The 20,107-nt window shown below is 36.2% G+C and overlaps 1 protein-coding gene across 1 annotated transcript; it reads right to left on the reverse strand.

The window, feature by feature from the left end:
• Positions 1 to 16,618: 16,618 nt before the first annotated feature.
• LOC147504621 (indole-3-acetic acid-amido synthetase GH3.5-like) lies at positions 16,619 to 19,271 on the reverse strand. The gene is made up of 3 exons (XM_086557429.1): positions 18,804 to 19,271; positions 17,562 to 18,490; positions 16,619 to 17,450 (listed from the first exon to the last, which is right to left on the reverse strand). The coding sequence occupies exons 1-3, from the start codon at positions 19,142 to 19,144 to the stop codon at positions 16,870 to 16,872; spliced, it is 1,851 nt and encodes a 616-aa protein (XP_086413555.1). The 5' UTR covers positions 19,145 to 19,271; the 3' UTR covers positions 16,619 to 16,869.
• Positions 19,272 to 20,107: the final 836 nt, after the last annotated feature.

Consider the following 20,107-nt stretch of genomic DNA (forward strand, 5'->3'; position numbering starts at 1 on the left):
CCAGAATGGGAACAGTCTGCAGTCCTTTTCTTTTGCCACGAGCAGGCTTGCAGAGGGCATTTTAGTGCAAATAAAACTGCTGCTAAGGTCTTACAATGTGGATTCTGCTGGTCAACACTCTTTCGCGATGCATTTCTTCATTGCAAAGCATGTGCTCGTTGCCAACATCTCGGTCGTATTTCTGCACGTAACATGATGCCCTTAAATGCCATTCTCATAGTGGAGATTTTTGATGTCTAGGGCATCGATTTCATGGGACCTTACCCAACTTCTAATGGTTTCATCTACATCCAAGTAGCCATAGACTATGTCTCCAAATGGATTGAGGCCATACCATGTCGTAACAATGATAACAAAACAGTTATTGGTTTCATAAAAGAAAACATTTTTTCAAGATTTGGTATTCCAAAAGCCATTATCAGTGATGGTGGATCACATTTTTGTAATCAAGTTTTTGAACATATCATGAAAAAATATGGAGTAACCCACAAGGTTGCAACTCCGTACCATCCTCAAACAAGTGGCCAAGTAGAAGTCTCTAATCGAGAGATTAAGCGTATCTTAAAGAAAACAGTTAATCCAAATAGGAAAGACTGGTCTCTCCATCTGAACGATGCACTATGGGCATACATAACGCTTTTAAAACACCTATATGGATGTCCCCCTATAGGCTTATCTTTGGAAAACCTTGTCATCTTCCAGTTGAACTAGAGCATCGTGCCATGTGGGCAATAAAAACCCTTAATTATAATCTCGATGCCACAGGTGAAAAGCGTAAACTACAAATAAACAAGCTCGAAGAGATCCGAAATGATACTTATGACCTTTCAAAAGATTACAAAACCAACACGAAAAGGATTCATGACAAGCATATTTTAGGAAAACATTTCAAAGTTGGTCAAAAAGTTTTGCTTTATAACTCTAGATTGCATCTTTTTCCAGAAAAATTGAATACTCGATGGACTGGTCTTTTTAAAATAACTGAAGTCACCCGTTATGGGGCTATTACTTTAAATAACCATATGGACAACAATACCTTTAAAGTTAATGGTGAGCGCCTCAAACATTTTTGCTTTAAAGGGTATAAGAATCCTCTTTTCCGATGTATCCTGTAACAACCTGCCCCCATCCTACCACATCGATACTGTCCCCACTTAGTCACTGGGGACATCCGACAGTGTGGGGTTTTAGGACTCCGGACAGCAGCTTCCTAGGAGGTCCCCCATCCTTGGACTACTCCTGCCTGAGCACGCTTAACTGTGGAGTTTTCACTAACCACACAACCAAACGATCCAGAAAAGGCCTCAATGTTAAGATTTGGTGGATAAATTACTCATAGCCAGGATCTTTGGACAGCTACTTAAGCGAAATGGGATCACATTATGGCGCAACCGTCACCCATACTCGGGCTAGGCGCCTTTCCACCATACCCCTCCTCGGGCCATGCCTAGGGGTATCCCATATCCCTTTCCCATTCCATTCCATCTTTTACTTTAAAGGGATACATCAATAAAGTAACCGGACCTCTCCACTTGGAAGGTGTGGTTGTAAGTGTTGGAGCCTTAGTCCATAGTATATCTCATATATTCTTTGTAAAACATTTTTACTCGTCATTGGAGTAAGTGTGAACCTATGGAGCGAGTATACAAATTTTCTTTTCTTTATTTTACATTTCTTTTACAAAAATGTTTATTTTCTTTGTTTTGTCAATGATAGATTCTCGATACATCAATAGTTAAGTGATTTTTCAAAATGGGCAATGGATTTTACCTAGACTAACCTTTAGAACAACACAATCTAGGGGCGGTTTGAGATCAGCTTTGCATACTAAGGGTCGCCTATATTACCGAGCTATTCGCCCGGGTCAGGACATTCCATGTCTTGCGCAGTAAATCCCCCAACCTACATAGTTGAAGCTCTGTCTGTCTAGATTAGGTTCGCCACAGTGCCGACACGAAAGTTGTCTAAGATTATCTGTTATGGTTTGTTGTCAAATAGTAGCATCTAGAATCACAACTTTTGAGTACCGGATTAACGTATAATTTTATCTTCTTGTTAAAACCTCTATATGGTTAGAGATATATTTTGATTGAGAAAACCAACTTTCTTAATAAAAAAAAAAAAAAAAAAAAAAACGAGGCATCTCCAAACGAGAATTAAATAAATAGAGTAACTCAAAGTGATACTATTCTCTGTTTAATTCTATCTTTTGCCTCCACCTCTCTATTTTGTCTCGAGAATATAACATTAAAAGATTCAAACTTGTACAAAATTTTCAAAATTTTCCTTTCTTAAAAATATTTTTCTTTCTCAATCTCTCTCGTTTCTGAAAAACTTTTCAAAAATGTCTTCTGTAGCAAACAAAAAACCTCCACCTAGCAAGACTAGATGGATTAGTTTCAATGATCATGTGCAAGCACTTCCTAGAGAACTGTAACTTAAGATATGGACACATACCGAAAATCATTCCTTGTTTAGGTTAGAGTTCATACGCATGTAAGAGACGAGCTATGAGAGAAGGCTGGCGCTTGAACTGTCAAACACCAATTTGCCCCGGTCTTCAACCTCATAATAATTCTGTTTATAAAGTCTACACGTGTTATCCTCCAGTGCATTACGCTCGGTATAAGAGAGTAATCCAGCTATCTGGTTGGGATTGACTCAAGTTTTCAAAAACTTCCAAGTCTTAGGGATATTACTTAAAACGACCTACCTTTTTAAAATTTTAATCAAACTTATTCAAAACCCAAAAAAATTAATTAAAATTTTCCTTCTGTTATCTGTACATATTTCTTTACAGTTCTTTCCATCATTTGTTTTGCATCCACCGTTGGATGTGAGTGTACCATATACCGTCACGTTGTATTTTTGATGCTAATCGTTTTGGTACCTCACGGGTCAAGATCGGACGAGTAACGAAGCACGGATCGGCTCTTGAAGTTGGCAAGATACTAAAGACAAGATCGGAATTTCCTGATTTCATTTGGGCTTGGGCCAATATTTCAAATTCATTAAAAAGGCCAATATCCCATTTTCTCCATCACGAAAATCCTTAACCCTAGCCGCCCACACCAGCTCGCGACCGCCCTCTTCTAACTCGCGACTGCGACCTCACCCTAAAACACCACCACTCCAAATTTTCACAGCTTGCTCCATTTTCAACCCTCATTCCAACTCAAAACCCCAATTTTATCAATCCTTACTCTAAATGGCTTGATTTCTTAAAATCGTGTTGGAGCAAAATTTTCAAAACGTCTTCAATTCCGATCTATTTGAAGTGCACTTCAAGGCTGAGATTAGAAGAAGAGGATGAGAACCCTTGGTTTTGTCGGAAGGTGCAGCGTATTCTCCCTTTCTTACTCTTTCATTTTATAACTGCATGCTTAGAGGGGAGGATGACCACATCACGGTTGTCAAGGATGGTCGCTCGCTAGAGCTCACCACGGAGGTGGTGAGTGGAGTTCTAGGGATTCCTCTGAAGGCTTATGTTCAAACGGAACAGCCCCCAGATGGTAAAACCATCGATATGATGATGGTTGAGACACTTCTCGAGGAGGTGGAAAACCCCAAGTCTCACTGTGTATTTCAGAGTTCGCTACGAAGAAACCAGTTGTCAGTATCTCAGTGGACAGCCTACAACTTGCTAGGCTCAACCAAGCCTTCGGATATAGGTAAAGCAATGGTTCATATTTTATGGATTCTTCAAGAACAGAAGAATAACTTTTGCAACGTCTCCTTTATCTTTGAGCAACTCTGCAAATTGAAGAAGTCCACCGTTCCTTTACCAATGCTGGTCACCAGGATCATGCATCACTAGGGGTTCCAGGCTACAGACGCCCTAGTGGAGGTCAAAGACGCTACCAAAGGTCCTATATATGCCCACTGCATCAAGAAGTTATGGCTTCCACCTGAAGCTAGAGCCACTGAGCAAGCACGCCCGACTGAGAAAGTGGATTACTTCGCTGAAGAAGCCACTAGACAGTTCACTCAACCTATGGATGGAATTCACTTCCTCTATGGCGGCTAGAGGATTCTACATTCGTGTCTCCACCAGCTCAGGGGAACATTATAGTGGAACAACAGACTAACAGAGAGGAACAACATACCCTCAGAGAGGAGAAGTGGTTATTCCAGCAGGAGCAGTGATGTTTTCAGCACAGTATCACTAGAACACTATAGAACATCATATATGCGCTCCTGCGTAGTGATAAACATGGTAGGACCCGATGTCATCAAGGAGAAGGATCTTTTTGACTTCGAGATGAGTCACGCACGGATTCTGACTAGGCATTTCCCTAGTATTCATATGGTTGGATATATTTATTTTTCTCTTTTTCTTTCTTACGTGTATGACGTTAGTATAAGTTTAATTATATGCTTGTTTTATTTTTCTTGTGGAATTTGGTATATGAGTAGAAAGTAAAACAGATACATCATGCCAAAATTTTCCATTTTTCTTTTTTGCATTTCATATATGTTTCAAAAAACACAAAAACCCAAAATGATTTCATAGTAGAACAAATATCCCTAATATAATAAACCATGTATTTCTTATTCTATATCAAACAACCCACACCCCAAACTTATTTGAGGGTGACATATTTTCATCATGAAAAACAGAATACAGGTGTATCACCGTTTTTGCTAATGTTTATATGGTAATATCTTTTCTTATCTCTTCATACTTTGAGGACAAAGCATAGTTCTGTTTGGGGGTAGTATAGTAACATTTTGCAAAAATTAGACATTTTATATATAGTAGATATAATAATAAATTTCTTTATTTATAAAATATTCTTTTTCGAAAAAAACCAAAAATATTTTTCTGTTTAGTATTAAAAAGTCTTGTTTCTTTTTTCTATGATGAATAAAAAATTTAGAAGTCTCATTATAGTAATAGAGTAAAGATTCGTTCTTCGTACTTAAACTAATATATGTACAATAGTTTCTGCATCTTTCCATGAATGACATGCATCAGCATTTGTTTGTATATAGCAGTGAGTTTTCAAAGCCAATGTTAGAACAATTAAGTTCCATATCGTGTGAGAATCTAGTTAAAAGTCTCATCGGAATGATTATTGAGTGATGACATAAAGGATGTCCGGATAGAAAGACCACACGTCCACTTGCTTGATAACCACGCCATCCTATAAGAGGATTTAGGCCCTTTTTAGATCGATATAGCCAAATAAATGTTATAAACCCAAAAAGATAGTTTTTTCTCTAGTTACCCCTCTTGAGCCTTCAACCCTTTTCTAAAAAGCCTTTTTATTCTTCACCAAAAATTCCTAACCCCTTACAACACCCAATAAGCTTACCCAGCTGAGAAGTTGAGAACTGGATGGATATCAGAAAAAGAGAAGAGAAGACCTTGTACAAAAACAGAACAATTATTTGCTTCGAAAAGAAAAGAAAAGAAAGACCCAACAAAAACCAAAACTTTAAAAAAATCAAAGGAGTCAAAAAATCGAATCTCCCAAAAGTTCAAAATCAAAAGGAGACGATATCAAAAACAAAAATAAACAAAAGCAAAGTTAAAACTCCCAAAAATTCAAAATCATATGGAGTCACAAAGCTAAAGGGCTAAAAGAATGTATCACAATTCGGAAGTAAAAGAACAAAATGAGGTTCTTCTTTGGTTACACGTATCTTGAAGACCCAATTTCTCAACTTATCAGATTTTGTTTTTTCCTTCCTTTTTCTTTCTAAACCATCACCCTAGCCCCGTAACTCCAAATAAAACTCCTCTAGCTTGATTAGGAATAGGATGGTGTGATATTGGCAAGCGTGATCAATAGACCACAGTTTGGACGTCATTTGAGTATGCGAGGAATATAAGTGCTCACTGTACTTGAGAGAATGAACCTTGAGTGAATCTATTAGAGAGTTATGATTGCAACACACCCCTATGAGAACCCACCTTAAAGACGCTCTCCAAAAGTCTCAGAAATAACTCTGCTTTTGCATTTTATTGCTCATGTTTTGCATATTTATCTTTAGATGATTAAATTACTATACATATGTTATTCTAAGATCAAAGGAGCTTGTCTGTATTCTCCGTTAATGAGATGTATGAACTTTTGAGAATAAATAAGGAAACAAGACCCTTGGTACTAAATAGAAGAAGTTTGTGAGTACCTTCACTGGAAAACTCTCACGAGGCTTAAAACTCATCCACTAGTGAATTCCTAGTGGTTTAAGGCCTTGTTGCATATGGTTAATGCAATCGCACTCTGTGAAACGAGATTAATATAATTTATAATAAATCACTCATTTATGATCTTAGTTTTTTCTCTCATCCTTGCTTAAGGACAAGCAAAATGCTATTTGGGGGTGGTGATCACCTCCCAAATGTGTGTTTTATTACACTTATATTACTGCATTACAATATTTCTTAAGTTTAATGAAAAGACAACTCATAGCTTTTATTACCTTTTTCAGGTTACAGAGAATTTCAAACTACTTATTATAAAAGCTGCATCTTAGCACCAAAAGGAGCCTTAATCACACTTATTATGAAGACCAGAAGCTGCTATGGAAAAGTGCTGAAAAAAGTCAAAGTCAACGGTCAAAGTCAAAGGTCAAAGTCCTCAACTCAGGATACCAGAGATGGAGGCCCTTATCTCAAAATTTGACATTCTCAATAACCTACCTTGGTCATGAAGAAATTAAAAAGCAAAAGCAAAAGTGAAGTATGAGGTGTCTCATTTGTAATAGAGGAGGGTGACAATTCAGTCAAAGGCAAAAGTAGGGATATATAATCTAAAAGTTAGAGAGAGAGAAAACATTCATTGTTTTAGGGTCCAAACCATTTGATTTGTAGGAATAATTAGTCTTGTTTTTAAATTCAAGTATTTTACTTTATTGTTTTTTATTTCCTTTTATTTAAATCTTGTTATTTTACTTTGTTTGTTTCAATCAATCAATCTTATTTTGTTGTTCTTGTTTCAATCTTCAATCAATACTTATTTCAATGTTTTCATGTCATTTACATACCAAACAATTTGAGTTTTCATATTTTCATTAGCTTAAACTAAACAAATCTTTACCAAGAGTCAACCTTTCTTCTTTTTAACTCCCACACTCAAACTCTAAACAATTTAGGATGAACCTCACTTCTTACAATACTCTTTTGAAGTTACACACCACATACACAACTTCAATGCACACACACACACACAAATGACATGAATTTAGGTGGGAACTGAAATTGTTTTAGCATACATGAGACAAGGTCCCAACTTACTGTGTTATAGGCCTTATAAATGTCGAGCTTGACAGATCACCTAGGTGTCCCTTTGTTCCTATCATAACCTCTGAGGAGTTCATGTGATAAAAGAATATTATCCTGTATCGATCTTCCAGGGATAAAGGCTGACTGATATGAAAAGATGAGTGAATCTGTGAAGATTTTGAATCTATTGATGAGGACTTTAGAGACACAGTTGTAGATAGTGTTACAAAGTGCAATGGGTCTAAACTCTTCCACTTTAGACGGGTTGTGCAGTTTCAGGATGAGACACAAAAAGGTTTCGTTAACTCCTCGGGGTATCTTGTTTGTTGTGAGTACATTCTGGAATGCTTGTGTAAAGTCTGAACCCACCACATTTCAAGATTTCTGTAAGCTTAAGATTGAAGAATATTGTTATTTTTGTAAGAGAGGAACAAGGAAACAGTATCACATAAATGTGTTCTTCCGAGTGATTTTTTGCTCGCAGCAATATTCCCTCCAAGGGCTCCTAGCCCAATCAAGAAGCAACACCTGCCAATTATATTGGAGATCCAACTAGCAACATATTTCTTTAGATTTTCACTTTTGATTTTACCCTTAGAATAATGGTCAACAATTCCTTCTTTAGTTCTTTTATTTAATAAAAAAATTCAATAATTATCATTTGAGCCCCAATAAAAAAGAAATTTATGGGGAATCACTATATTCATGAGTCAACTTAGAAGATGAAAAAAACACATTTGAAAGATTATTTCCTATTTTTTTTAGCAAATATTTTAGATTTTCTCTTTAAATTTTGATAAGGGCAAATTGGTAAGTCTAAGAAAAGGGAGGTTATTGGTAGTTGGATTTCAAAATATTATAGACATGTGTCGCTTCTTGATTGGGCTTGGAGCCCTTGGAGGAAATATCACTGGGAGCAAAAAATCACTCTGTTCTTCCTATACCTTGGATACAAAGGCTCATTTGGTTATGCTCCTACTTAGGTGTAAGAATTGAAGGTGAACCTTTTGAGAACTCCTATTGGTTTGAGTTCTTCAGGAAGAAAGACATAGAACAGGATGCAAATGGTTTAACTTATGTTTAGCTTATACTGTGCTCTACTTTATCATATTTGGTAGAGTAATACGTAGAAATGACTGTATGATGAGACAGAAAACTATGAGCCATGAGGGGATATTGAGAAGAACCTATGTAGCATGGCAAGAAAGGATAGACATTACTAGAAGCATGGCTTATGATATTAAACTAACCTAATGCACATGAAGATGGGCCTTTAGACACTGAATGGTGCTCACCACCACCTAGATGGATGAAAGCTAATTTTAGTTGATAAGCACCCAAAACTGTAGTTTTGAACCCTTAATAGTATTATATTTAGGTTAATTATGTTTATAATAAATAAGAGTTAGCACTGTTTACGTGTTTTTGTGTATTTCAGGTCTTGAAGCTGAGTATGTGCTTAAAAATGCCATTTTGCATGGAAAATGAGTCAAGATGATTGTTGAGAAAGTTCTTTGTTTAAAGCCCTAGAATCAAGAAGAAAAAGCCTTTTTAAGCCCAGTCAAAGCTGGGAAGTCAAAGTCAATTCGGGTAGAAAAAGGACGAAAAGCCATCAGAACTTCAAATGGGTGTATCTTTGGACTCGAACCTCGGAATTGGGCCTACTTTATGTCAAAACGACTGGCCTCAGAACAAGCTTTTCAATGGACCCAGAATTGCCCTAATAAGAGTTGTAAAAGTGGACAAAAAGAGTACTGAAGTAAATTCTAATAGAATTGGCTCTTTTAGACTTAACCTAATGGACCTTGGGCTCACTTTAGAGTCCTAAAGTTTGACCTCCAGGCCTATGGATGAAAATATAACCCTAATCCTCTCATATATAAAGAGAATTAAGGCTAAACTTAACACTCTTTTTCTTGGCCCCCTTCCGTTAGTGTAGAGTAAGTTAGTGTAGTTTAGAGTTAAGTTTTGTAGTGTAGCCACCTCCATTAAACCTTCAATCAAAATGTTAGTTTTCAATTCCAATTCAATTTGTTTACTTTATTATGTCTTTATTTCATTGCTTTAGTTTAATGAATCCGATGACACGAGGCTAAACCTCCATTAGAGGGGGTTAATGAAGCCATGTGAGGATGATTGTAGTTAGAATGATTGTTGTTTTTGAATTAGTACTTCAAGTCCATTGGGATGTGGTTTAGAGATAAACCTCATAACAATGGGCTAGAGATTTATAGTCCCATCAAAGAGATTTGTGAGGGTGCAATCTCTCTAGCTATCAAAACTATGATTAGAGATAATCATAGGTTTGCTAGGGACCAAAAAAATCGATTCAATGACTAACTAATAGCCATTTGAATCACGCAGTGGATTTTCCTCTCTCTATACCTCTTTCTCATTATTTCGATCAATTCATTGTTTTAGCATAAATATTTACTGTTTTCATAGCATAAGACTACTCCAATTAGTGAATTGTTTTGTTTATTCTAATTTACGATAAGCACGTGACTACAAGAGTGGATCGAACACGATTACTCTCATATATTGCATGATTTAGAAAGTAGTACAAATATAACTTGATTAGCATGAATTTTAGAATTGTTTAAACACTGTTTTCACATTATAATTCTTGGGATATAATATTAAGATTTAATTTACTGAGTTGATCATATAATTTATCAATAAAGTCATTCTTGGATGACGATTGTCCCAACTTGAAATTTGGGACTTCCAAAGGAGGTTGAATCGTTGCTCTAATATAACCAGAAGTAATATGTTATTGTAAAGAAATATTCTTTAAATGTTCTTTATAGAACTTGTCATCATTCTTAATATTATCTATCCTCGGAATATTCTTAAGGATATTTTTCGAATTAGTCTCAATTCTAATTAATTGAGTTCCAATAGTTTGCAAACATAAATTTGTATAATTATTTTGTTTACAAATTTTGTTAATATCATCTGTTCCAACAGATCTATTATTATCTTCATGTGGTTAAATATAAGCCACAATTTCAAGACTATCTTTCAGCTTTAAAGGTGTTGGTGGAAGATGAACCATAGTTATCTCGTTATCATTGATTAGAAGTAGTCCAATTCTTTTGATGAATCTCTAAAACACCAATATAATTATATGTAGGTTTAAGATTAATTTCGATTTTAGCCTCAGATTTTTCAAGATTAATATCTGGTTTTACCTTAGATTTAACCGATTGATTAGGTAAAGTAACAATCTTATCTTGTAAACGATTATTATCTTGTTTTACCTCTTCATTAGGTAAAGTAATAATTTTATTAGGTAAGTTAGAAGTTACCTGCCAAATAGGTAAAGGTTTTATCTTATCTATTAACACATCATCATCTAACAACATGCCTTTGGATCTTAAGTAATCCTTAATAATCCTGTTGCAGAGTAGCTGTTTTAACTTTAGATTTAAGAATGTAATTATTTTGATATCTAAGACAAAACCATTTAGCAAGAGTAATACCAAAATACTGGTATTCTTGAAAATTATCTTGATATTCTCTAACCATAGGTTTGAATTCTGTAGGAGTAAAATATTTACTCAACTCCTCATATTTTAACTTATAAAATTCATTTGTTTCATATGATGTATAATCCATTACAAAGAAAATTCCGTCTCTGATGCTGTTGGAGATTCCCTAGTGTTCTATCTGTAAATACCATGTGGTATCTGTTGATTAGAGATACGAATATCTTATATTGATTGATTGTATTGAGACATAGATTCAGCTTTAGATACTGAATGCCTAGAAGATTGTGGTATAGAGATCTTATAAGAAGATCTCGAAGACAAACTTCTACTAACAAAATGCTTCTTAAAGTTTAATATAACTTCACCTTCTGTTGATTTAATAATTTGATCTAAATCAGTATTAATGATTGGATGTGGTTGATTAGCGTTTCTGCAAGTCCATGATTCTGGAAATTGAATTTCACTCCAAGGAATCATCCTAGGTGTTGCTACATACACTAGAAGTTAAAAGATTAGTATCAATTAACACAATTTTACCTTGTGTAGTTTTATGCCATGCATTAGGAGTTAAAGTTTGTAACACCTTATAGTGAATTCTGTAAGTAATTCCAATCACTTTAGATCTAGGTAAAAAGTTGTAACCTTTAGCCTGAATTTGTAATGATAAAGAATAATCATAAAGATTTCTATCCGTTAAAGACAAACTTAAATTAGGATAGACATCAAAATAGACTGGTCCATGACATAGACTAGTCTCTACTGCTCCCATAAGAGATGGTAAATAGTCTAGACACCTAGCATCTATTAGCGTTGCTTGAATACAAGTATTCATACCCAAAAGGGTCAAAGGTTTAAATGCAACCCCTATCAATCCTACATGAATAAATTTATAATTTTTCATATAAGGATATAAATCACAAGAATTTAATAAATTCAAGTTATTACTCATAGAATGTAAACTAATAGTTTGTTCCATTGCCTTTACATCAATTTTAATGGTCAATTTTTCATACCAGTTACCATATCTATATATGGTTTTGGGATCCATATTAGGTAGGGCAGGGATCGGGTTGTGTTCGGGTCGGATATGGCTATATCCGAATCCGAATCCAAATAGTTTCATAATATCTGAACCCAAACCCGAACCCGAACCCGATTATATCCAAAATTCAATATTCAAACCCGACTAACCCGATCGGATAACACTAAAAATTCAAAAAAAACCCAAAAAATATATCCAAACCCGAACCCGACCCGAATAAGTAAACGGATATAAAAATCGACCCGAACCCAAACTATTCAGGTTCGGGTTGGGTCGGATTCAGGTCAAACCCGACCCGATTCCCTGCCCTAATATTAGGAATCGTCCATTTGATGACTGTGCCATGAGTGTTGAGGTGTTAGTGCAATAACAGGTAGAATATAATGAAATAAAATCATAGAAAACAGAAATAAACTATTCATGATGTAATCATTGATATTGTATCTTCTTCTCTAGCATTATAAACACTAAAAACCACTATCTTTGGGTGTGGACCAACCATTGACAACCCTATCTTCAAGACTTCAACATGTTTTAGGAAGGTAGTTATGTAATTTTAATATAATATAATAATGACAATTCAAAGTTCAAGTAGTTATGTGGGGTCGATGGGTACACCCAAGGCATGCCTTCTGCAATTGTGAATTGTTTTCGGGGAGTCTACAAACTCAAGATAGGTTAGTATATCGTAAGGTCCTCCACCACTCTGAATGTTGTTTTTGTCACAACTCAAGAGAAAATCCCAAGCATTTATTATTTGAGTGCCCTTTCTCTAGGGAAGTGATGGATAGGGTTAAGTTGGTATTGAGCTCTACTGCCGTTGTTAATGCCAACCGAGAGTGGTCTAGTATTTTTAGACTGTGTGGAAGAGAGAGAGACCTTGCAGATATCTATCGTGCTTTCATATGTGCTACAGTACATGAGATTTGGGCAAAAAGAAACAGGAGGAGGTTCCAGAATGTCCAACAACTTCAAGTGAAAGAAGTTGTAGACCTGATCACTAGAGAAACCAGAATTTACTTGCAAGCAGAGATCAAAGACATTGCAAACACGAGACAAGTAATGCAACTACTACAAATCCTTTGGTTACAAGTCAAACTAAAACAGAACATGGACATCCCTAGATTGTTACTGGACAAAGCCAGACGAGGGCACTGCGAAGCTGAACATACGGTGGTGTGAATGGTCGAGGTGCTGGATATGGGGAATTATAAGAAACAACAATGGTGACACGATAGTAGCTTATGTAGGGAGTAGTCTGAACAACTTTGTTATATTCCAAGAGCTATCTGCCATTCACCAAGGCTTGTCAACTTGTCTTCAACTTAACATATAGAAAGTTACAGTGGCTTCTGATTCTTTACGGGCGATTCAAGCTATAAACAATATTGAAGCTCCTCCGTGGCAAATGGTTGATATGGTGGTATCCATTCAGAAGTTGAGTATGGATTTTGTTTCTGTAGAGTTTAAACACGTATTTAGAGAGACCAATAGGGCAACAGATCACTTGGCATCCTTGGCTAACCCTAGAGATGAACTTGTTATAGATAACTTTATCATTTTCTTTCCTCCATTGACTACTCAGCTAGAAAATATTGTAAGGGAGGATATGGAGGGAAAGATGTACTTGAGAAGTCATTTTAATACAGGTTAGGGGTCAGGCCAAAACCCCAGCTTATTATTCAAAAAACAAAAGTTCAAGTAGCTCTTTTTGGATAGGGGTGGTAGTTTTGTACACGAACCGCTAACCCGACACAAATCCGACACGAAATAGCGGGTTCATGTTGGAAAAAAAAGGCTTTTGGGTCATTTAAGAGTTGACTCGCCAAACCCTTCATATCACTGGGTTGGGTTAGGGTCACATCCAGAGTAACTTGTTAGTAGACCTGATTAGTTCTTAGGTCTAATGGGTCGGGTCATCAACCTGTGACCTGTATAACCTGTTTTCATATAAGTTTCCTTATTTTTTAAGATCTCATCATCCCAACTACCTAAAATAAATGACTAAAAGGAGAAGAATTAACCGTCATATTGATTCATTCGATAATTATATGTTTCGTTATTCAATTTTTATTGATATGTAATTGAATTATGAATGGTTTTTGAGAATTAATACATATTTATTTATATGTATATTTTTGATAAATAAAATTGTGAAATACTATATAGGCGGGTTGGGTTTGGATTTGACAAACTCGACACGATTAGTAATTCGGTCGAGTTTGGGTTTGCTCTCCTAACATGTGACCCGAATGTGACACAGCACGAACCCGATCGTACCCAACATGACCCATTGTCACCGCTAGTTTTGGTAGTGCAACTCGGGTGGGTTGAGGTCTAACCCGAGCCCAACCCATCTTTCAATCATTTCAACCGAAGCCCTACTCGGGCCTATGTCAGGTTTTTGGATTACCGACTCAAGCCTGAGCCCAAGTGGAAATATATCAACCCAAACCTCACTCAAGTTAGTTGGGTTGCTATGGTTTTTTGGGCTTCTTAACTCTTTTGTTACTTCAATTCTTACTCTACAAGGTAATATATATAAAAAAATGAAAATTAAGAACTAAATCTCATCATGTTGTAACCTAATTGAATAGTTTCACATTATATAACTATTGTGAATATGGAAAATGCGCAAGAAATTTACAAGCTTTGAACAAATTGAAATATAATAGATTGAAAACGAGAACATAAAGTTTGCTATATTTTTCTTTAAATCAAAGATATTCATGTATGGTTGAAAGCCATGTGATTAACATAATAAAAAATAATGAAGGAAACAAATCAAGTGAAATATCCTTATGACTAGGCTCGGGTTCCTTGGGTTTTCCGACATCCCAACCCAAATTAAAGTCAGTCTTTTACTTTCCAACCCCATCCCGACCAATGAAAACTTATTGCAGCCCAAGCTTGTTAGAATTGGGCTTTAGTCCGTCTGGCTACCTGACCCAAGTTGCACCCTCTGTTTACGTGGTAAATGAGTACTATTAAAGTATTAATTACCAACTGGTTGACTTGATCAATTTTGTTACTTTGTGCATTTGTGGCATGTCAACTATTGGATAAAAAGATGGATGTCATGTCAAAAACCATGTTGTAACTTACTTGTAAAAAACCATGTCAAAAACAACTTGAAAGTAATGGAGTATGTGTTTTAAGACCATGTCCAATAGAGAACTGTTAAATAGAGTTGCTAAAGTACTGCCTTGTAGAAATTTTGGCATGTTTTAGCTGGCTGGCCAAAAATCTTAAAACTGTGTTAATGGTCTTTCTTAACTTTGAGGTGCTAAAGGAATATGGACGGCACATTTTCTGTCATCTGTCCATTAGTTGCAAATATAAATTGATTTTTTTTTTTTACCAAACGATATAATTTTTGCCGTCCATTGAAATTTAACACAGACAGTAGAAATTGTGTTGTCCGTCTCCCAAAACTTATTACGGAAGCTATTAGACAAAGCCACAAATTTGACTGGATTTATCACACCATTCAAATTTAAGAGCATTCTAATATCCCCATTGGAATAACATTTTGGTGTTTGAAGTGCTATATGGATTTTAGCCGCCCATATAGCACCCTATTGGACTTGGTCGAAAGTGATAGTTTTACACTTGTACCCTTATAGCCAACCCATCTCTTTCCAATAACTTTATGTGTTTTTTCAACTAATAAGATCTTGGCTTTAAAACCATCCCAAAAGAAGCCTACAGATAATGGCAAGCAATAGAAAAAAAAAAGTGAATAGAGTTGTGCATAGACAACAATCATACACAATACCTTATCAACAAACAAGCAGACTTCCCTGCCACTACCATCTCTCTTGTTCATCTGAATCTGATAAGAAATGGATTGATGTCTCTGTTTCTCTTATTAAAGTTGTCTGTTTGTGTCAATGTGTTATTTCTTTTTTCATGGGGGAAAGTTGTCTTTGGATCTGTGTCTCTCTTTTTCTGTATATTTTCTGGAACTTGTGGATTTCTTCTTGGACATTACATCAATGATTCCTGTTAAATATAATAATAAATTCACTAGGTTGGTTTGTTCTGTTTCTTGACTTTCTTCATAACTGAGGAAAAAGAAACACTCTACAGTGCTTCCATAAAATGTGTCTCCTCTTTACTCCCAAAGTTGACTACTATCTAATTTTCTGCCTATCTCACACTTTCTGCCTCTTCATATCTGGGTTTCTGCACTTCTCCGTTGGCCGGTCAGTTAGTAAGTTTCCGGAAAATAAGTGAGAGAAAACCAATGATTATATACACACGCTTATGATGAGACTATGCAAAGTTTGTGATATGATGAGACTATGCAAAGCTTGTGATATCTATATGCATGATAGCGTAGACATATACCATGTAGTATGTATTCCATATATCCAAGTATTGACACTGAAAGTGGAACATATCTAGATGTCAATTGTATCAAGCATATCTCGATATATATCGGGCCAATTCCTTAAATAGTTAAATTTGAGCACATACTACCTCAGAGAAAATGGTAGCCGGCCTTATCTTAATTAAGCTCCAATTGCTTCCCTGAGACCAATATACCCTTATGTTTGATTGGAGGTGAAAATTAAATAATGATTAATCTTAACAAACATATAAAGTTTGTTCTCAAAAGTCAATGTTAACAATTCTGATGCTATATGGAGTGGAATCAAATTTTCTCAAGTTAATTAAGGACTCAAGAAAGAAGCTTAGGTGGGTTTGCTTTTGCTGCCGTTTATGCATTTAGTCCATAAGATATTCATGAGCTGGAAATCTGGCTGGAACTATGAAAACAATTTCAAATAAATGCTGCTGATTTCACTGAAACTAAAGATATTAATAAGCGAGAAAAAGAAGAAAGTGAAAATGGTAATTCCATTAAATTTTTGTACACTAAGTCTATATGCATATTTAAACAACGGTTACAAAAAGCAAAAGAGCGAAAGCAAAATGGTTATTAGAAAGGATTTAATTTAACTAATCTAAGCTGGTCTACAAACAGGTTCTACTTGAGTACTTGATTCAAATTCCATTGAAATTACCAACAGAAATTAACATCTTGCAATCGATAGCTAGCCTCTTCATTTCTGCCTCTCTTTCATCCAATTTTAGTTGTGCCATTGCTTGTGACCAGGGTGCCATTTTGGGCATTTAGGACTGAAGTAACTTGTAACAACTTTTGAGTTTAGAAGTTCAACAATTGGCTCAAATTTGACACATCTTGGTGTCTTGTACTGATTTATCGATGCCCCACGACTTATCGCATAGTCCATGAGCTTATCGAAGGTTCCTGACTCGACGATCTTTATTTCTAGGGGCCCAATCGACTTGTCTGAAACTCGGCCTTGGCGATACACACTGTTGAGGGACTCCTCAATTGTGAGACAGCAATCTTCAAAAACTGAGGGAGGAATTGGGGTGGCACCATCGAGTCGTAGCTCCCAATATAGAACATAGTGACCAGGGATGGCTGATAAATCTGCGTAACTTGTGTACTCAACAAGGTTGGCCTCAAAGGGCACAAGATTATGGACAGCATTCGTCACTGCATTTTGGAGCTCAACCTCATCAGTCTTATCAGAATCAATACTCAAAACAACGTTCTTTCGACACACAAATTGGAATTGTGGTGCCTTATTCTTGAATCCACTAACTCGTAGCACGTCGCCCACTCTATAGCGATAAAGTCCTGCCAAATGAAAATAAAAACATAGTTAGTTATAGGCATTACATAAAAGTGAAAGTTTATTCTTTGAAGGTGATCAAATTTGTAAACTGTGTATTATAGATCAAGTCTTACCAGCATAGGTGGTGACAATGAGCTCATACTCTTGACCGAGCTTAACATCAGCAAGATCGACCAGTTCTTGCTGCTCCTTCTCATTCAAGGATTTCCGTACAGAGATTAAATTGGTGACACCATTGTTCCTATGAATTGGCAAGAACTCAAAGTAGGCCATGGTGGGAATGAGGGTGTATGATACTTCGCTTGGCTTACACAAAGGCTGAAGATTCAAACCAAAGTAGCACTCCGAAGACGCGTACATGGTGCACACTAGTGGAAGCCCATTGCTGTAATAATCAAGAGTAGGAATGTACTGAGACATGGTCCCAGTGACAATGACATCGATGTACTTAGTGTTGGGCCATAACCTTGTTATGATCCCTTGCCATGAATTCCTACAACATTCTGCCTCAATGAAATCGGCAAGCTTTGGATTAGGCTTGATTATTTTCAGGACAGCCTCTCTAACTGATGGATCGGTAATTAGAGGGTTAATAGTCCCATTTCGGATGTCGTTGCAAAGGAAAGTCCAGTGTTTTTCAAGGAACCGAATTGCTCTAATGAAACCTGAAGCAAAGACGGCTCCAACACGAAGAACTTCCTTGTTTTGATAGAGGCCACACAGCATTTGGGAGTACATGCTTTGGTAGGAATCTTGACAAAGAATGGTTTCATTTGGGCTTGTGTAGTTTGTATAGGGATCATAAGGTCGGTTCGTAAAGTGTGAACTTTTGTAGTAACTTGTTAAAACCGGTCGAGCAACTAGACCTCCCGGAGTTTTTGCTTCTGATTTTATGAACAAGAAGTACATTCCTTTGCCTTTTTCTAAACCAGGAACATATTGGTTCATCACAGGCATTAGAAGACTGTATAACAAGGATCGCCGCCCAAGCTCTTCTTCAATGGTTGGCATTAATTTCCTCTCCCCCGCAGAAGTACCAGAGCTGCAATATCAAACAACTCATTTAGCAGAATTTCCCAAGATCAACCAAGCAGTAGAGAATTTCTAAATTTTGTTTTAATTAATATTTAGAATAGAATACTAAGCACACATGTTGGTAGTCTCTATCAATCAAAGGTCGTTTGGGTTTAAGAAAGCCCATGTCATACAACATGCCAGGTTTGATAACTAACTTAATGAAGGCATTTGCCTAAAAGATGTCAGACCAGATATTGTATCTAACCAAACAATTGACTAAAAGAATATTAAGCTATTCACCTAACACTTGAAGAAAAAGAATAATTCAGCATACACACCTTGTCAAGAACTCAGAAATAGGGTGTCCAGAAAGAATTGGCGACATATCTCCATTAGCAATCCGACTAATATCGGGCTGCAAATCTTCATAAGTAATAACAGGCATGATTTTCTTAAAAGTCTCGCGGTCAGTTCGACCATTTAGCCCATGTCGTTGCAAGTATTCAACATGGGCATTACTAGTAGTGATTTCGGCGAGGACCCTCTTTTGAACATCATCGGGGTTACTCGTAACATCTTCAATAAATTGAAGTGTTTTCTTGTTCTTTTCGGACAAACTATAGTCCATCATTTCATCATTGCGGGGCAGGACCGAAGTTTTCTTAGGAGCTTCAGGCATGATTACTAGTAAGATTGAACTCAGACGAGCTACTGGGTAGAGAGAGTTGAACAAAGAGAAAGGAGGCTTGAGTATGAAGAAATGAGAGGAGAACTAGATTGAATATGTGTGTGGGGAAAGAAAGAGGAGAGGGGGATATATATATATATAGAGGAAGTGTACATAGGGGTGGGTGCACGCACCAAAGAGTTCAAAACAACAGTATTATTGCACGAGGGCATTTTGGTAAATACAAATTGAGTGTTATCTCTAATTTGTTTTGACTTTTCTAAGCTAAGTATAAAACAGTTCATTTTAATCTTAATTTTCTTTTCAAAGAGGTGAGGAAGTATAATTGTATAAGCCTGTGGGCTGTGGTTGTGTGTGCTTGCCGTACAAGCAACACAGGAAACCGTTTGGAGTACGTCCACCTTCTCAAGGGTTTCAATGGGCAACATGTTTTTGAAGACTTCCTTGAGAAACGTTTACATCCTTTGTAAACTAAACTATATCTTAATGGTACATTTTTGAAGGTTAGTTATGTTGATGATGGTATGGTTCGCATAATGTTGGTGGTTTGGTCTCACATAATGTTGGGTCAATAATCAAACAATATGTTTATGATATATATGGGGTAAATCATCATTTTTTCATTAAGATCTATTCTTGTTATACTTGAGTTTGTATTGGGATCGGACCTTACTGTTCCAAGTGCATTCTGATTGATTAAAAAATCCATGGTGTTTTTCAAGTGATTGTAATCTTGCTTGTTATGTTATTTTTTTTGGTAAAGATCTTGCTTGTTATGTTAGTTAAATTACTTCTTTTCTAAAGTACAAAAGTTCGAAATTTTGAGGAGATCCACTTGGGAAGCAGCTCCGAAGAAACTAACTCCATTTCCATGTCAACTTTAAAATTCTGTAGCAAAGCGGCAGAATAAAAGATATGAGATGGTTTTCGTTGACGGGTGAAAATTCCAAACTC

Source organism: Coptis chinensis, chromosome 4 (genome assembly GCF_015680905.1).
Source record: "Coptis chinensis isolate HL-2020 chromosome 4, ASM1568090v1, whole genome shotgun sequence".
NCBI lineage: Eukaryota > Viridiplantae > Streptophyta > Magnoliopsida > Ranunculales > Ranunculaceae > Coptis > Coptis chinensis.

Excerpts from the sequence above, each read along its gene's own strand:
- LOC147504621 (XM_086557429.1), bottom strand. The coding sequence starts at position 19,144 with ATGCCTGAAGCTCCTAAGAAAACTTCGGTCCTGCCCCGCAATGATGAA. Across the intron at positions 18,491-18,803 it reads ATTTCTGAGTTCTTGACAAG|CTCTGGTACTTCTGCGGGGG; the intron begins GTGTGTATGCTG and ends TTGATATTGCAG. Across the intron at positions 17,451-17,561 it reads CATTGTCACCACCTATGCTG|GACTTTATCGCTATAGAGTG; the intron begins GTAAGACTTGAT and ends TTCATTTGGCAG.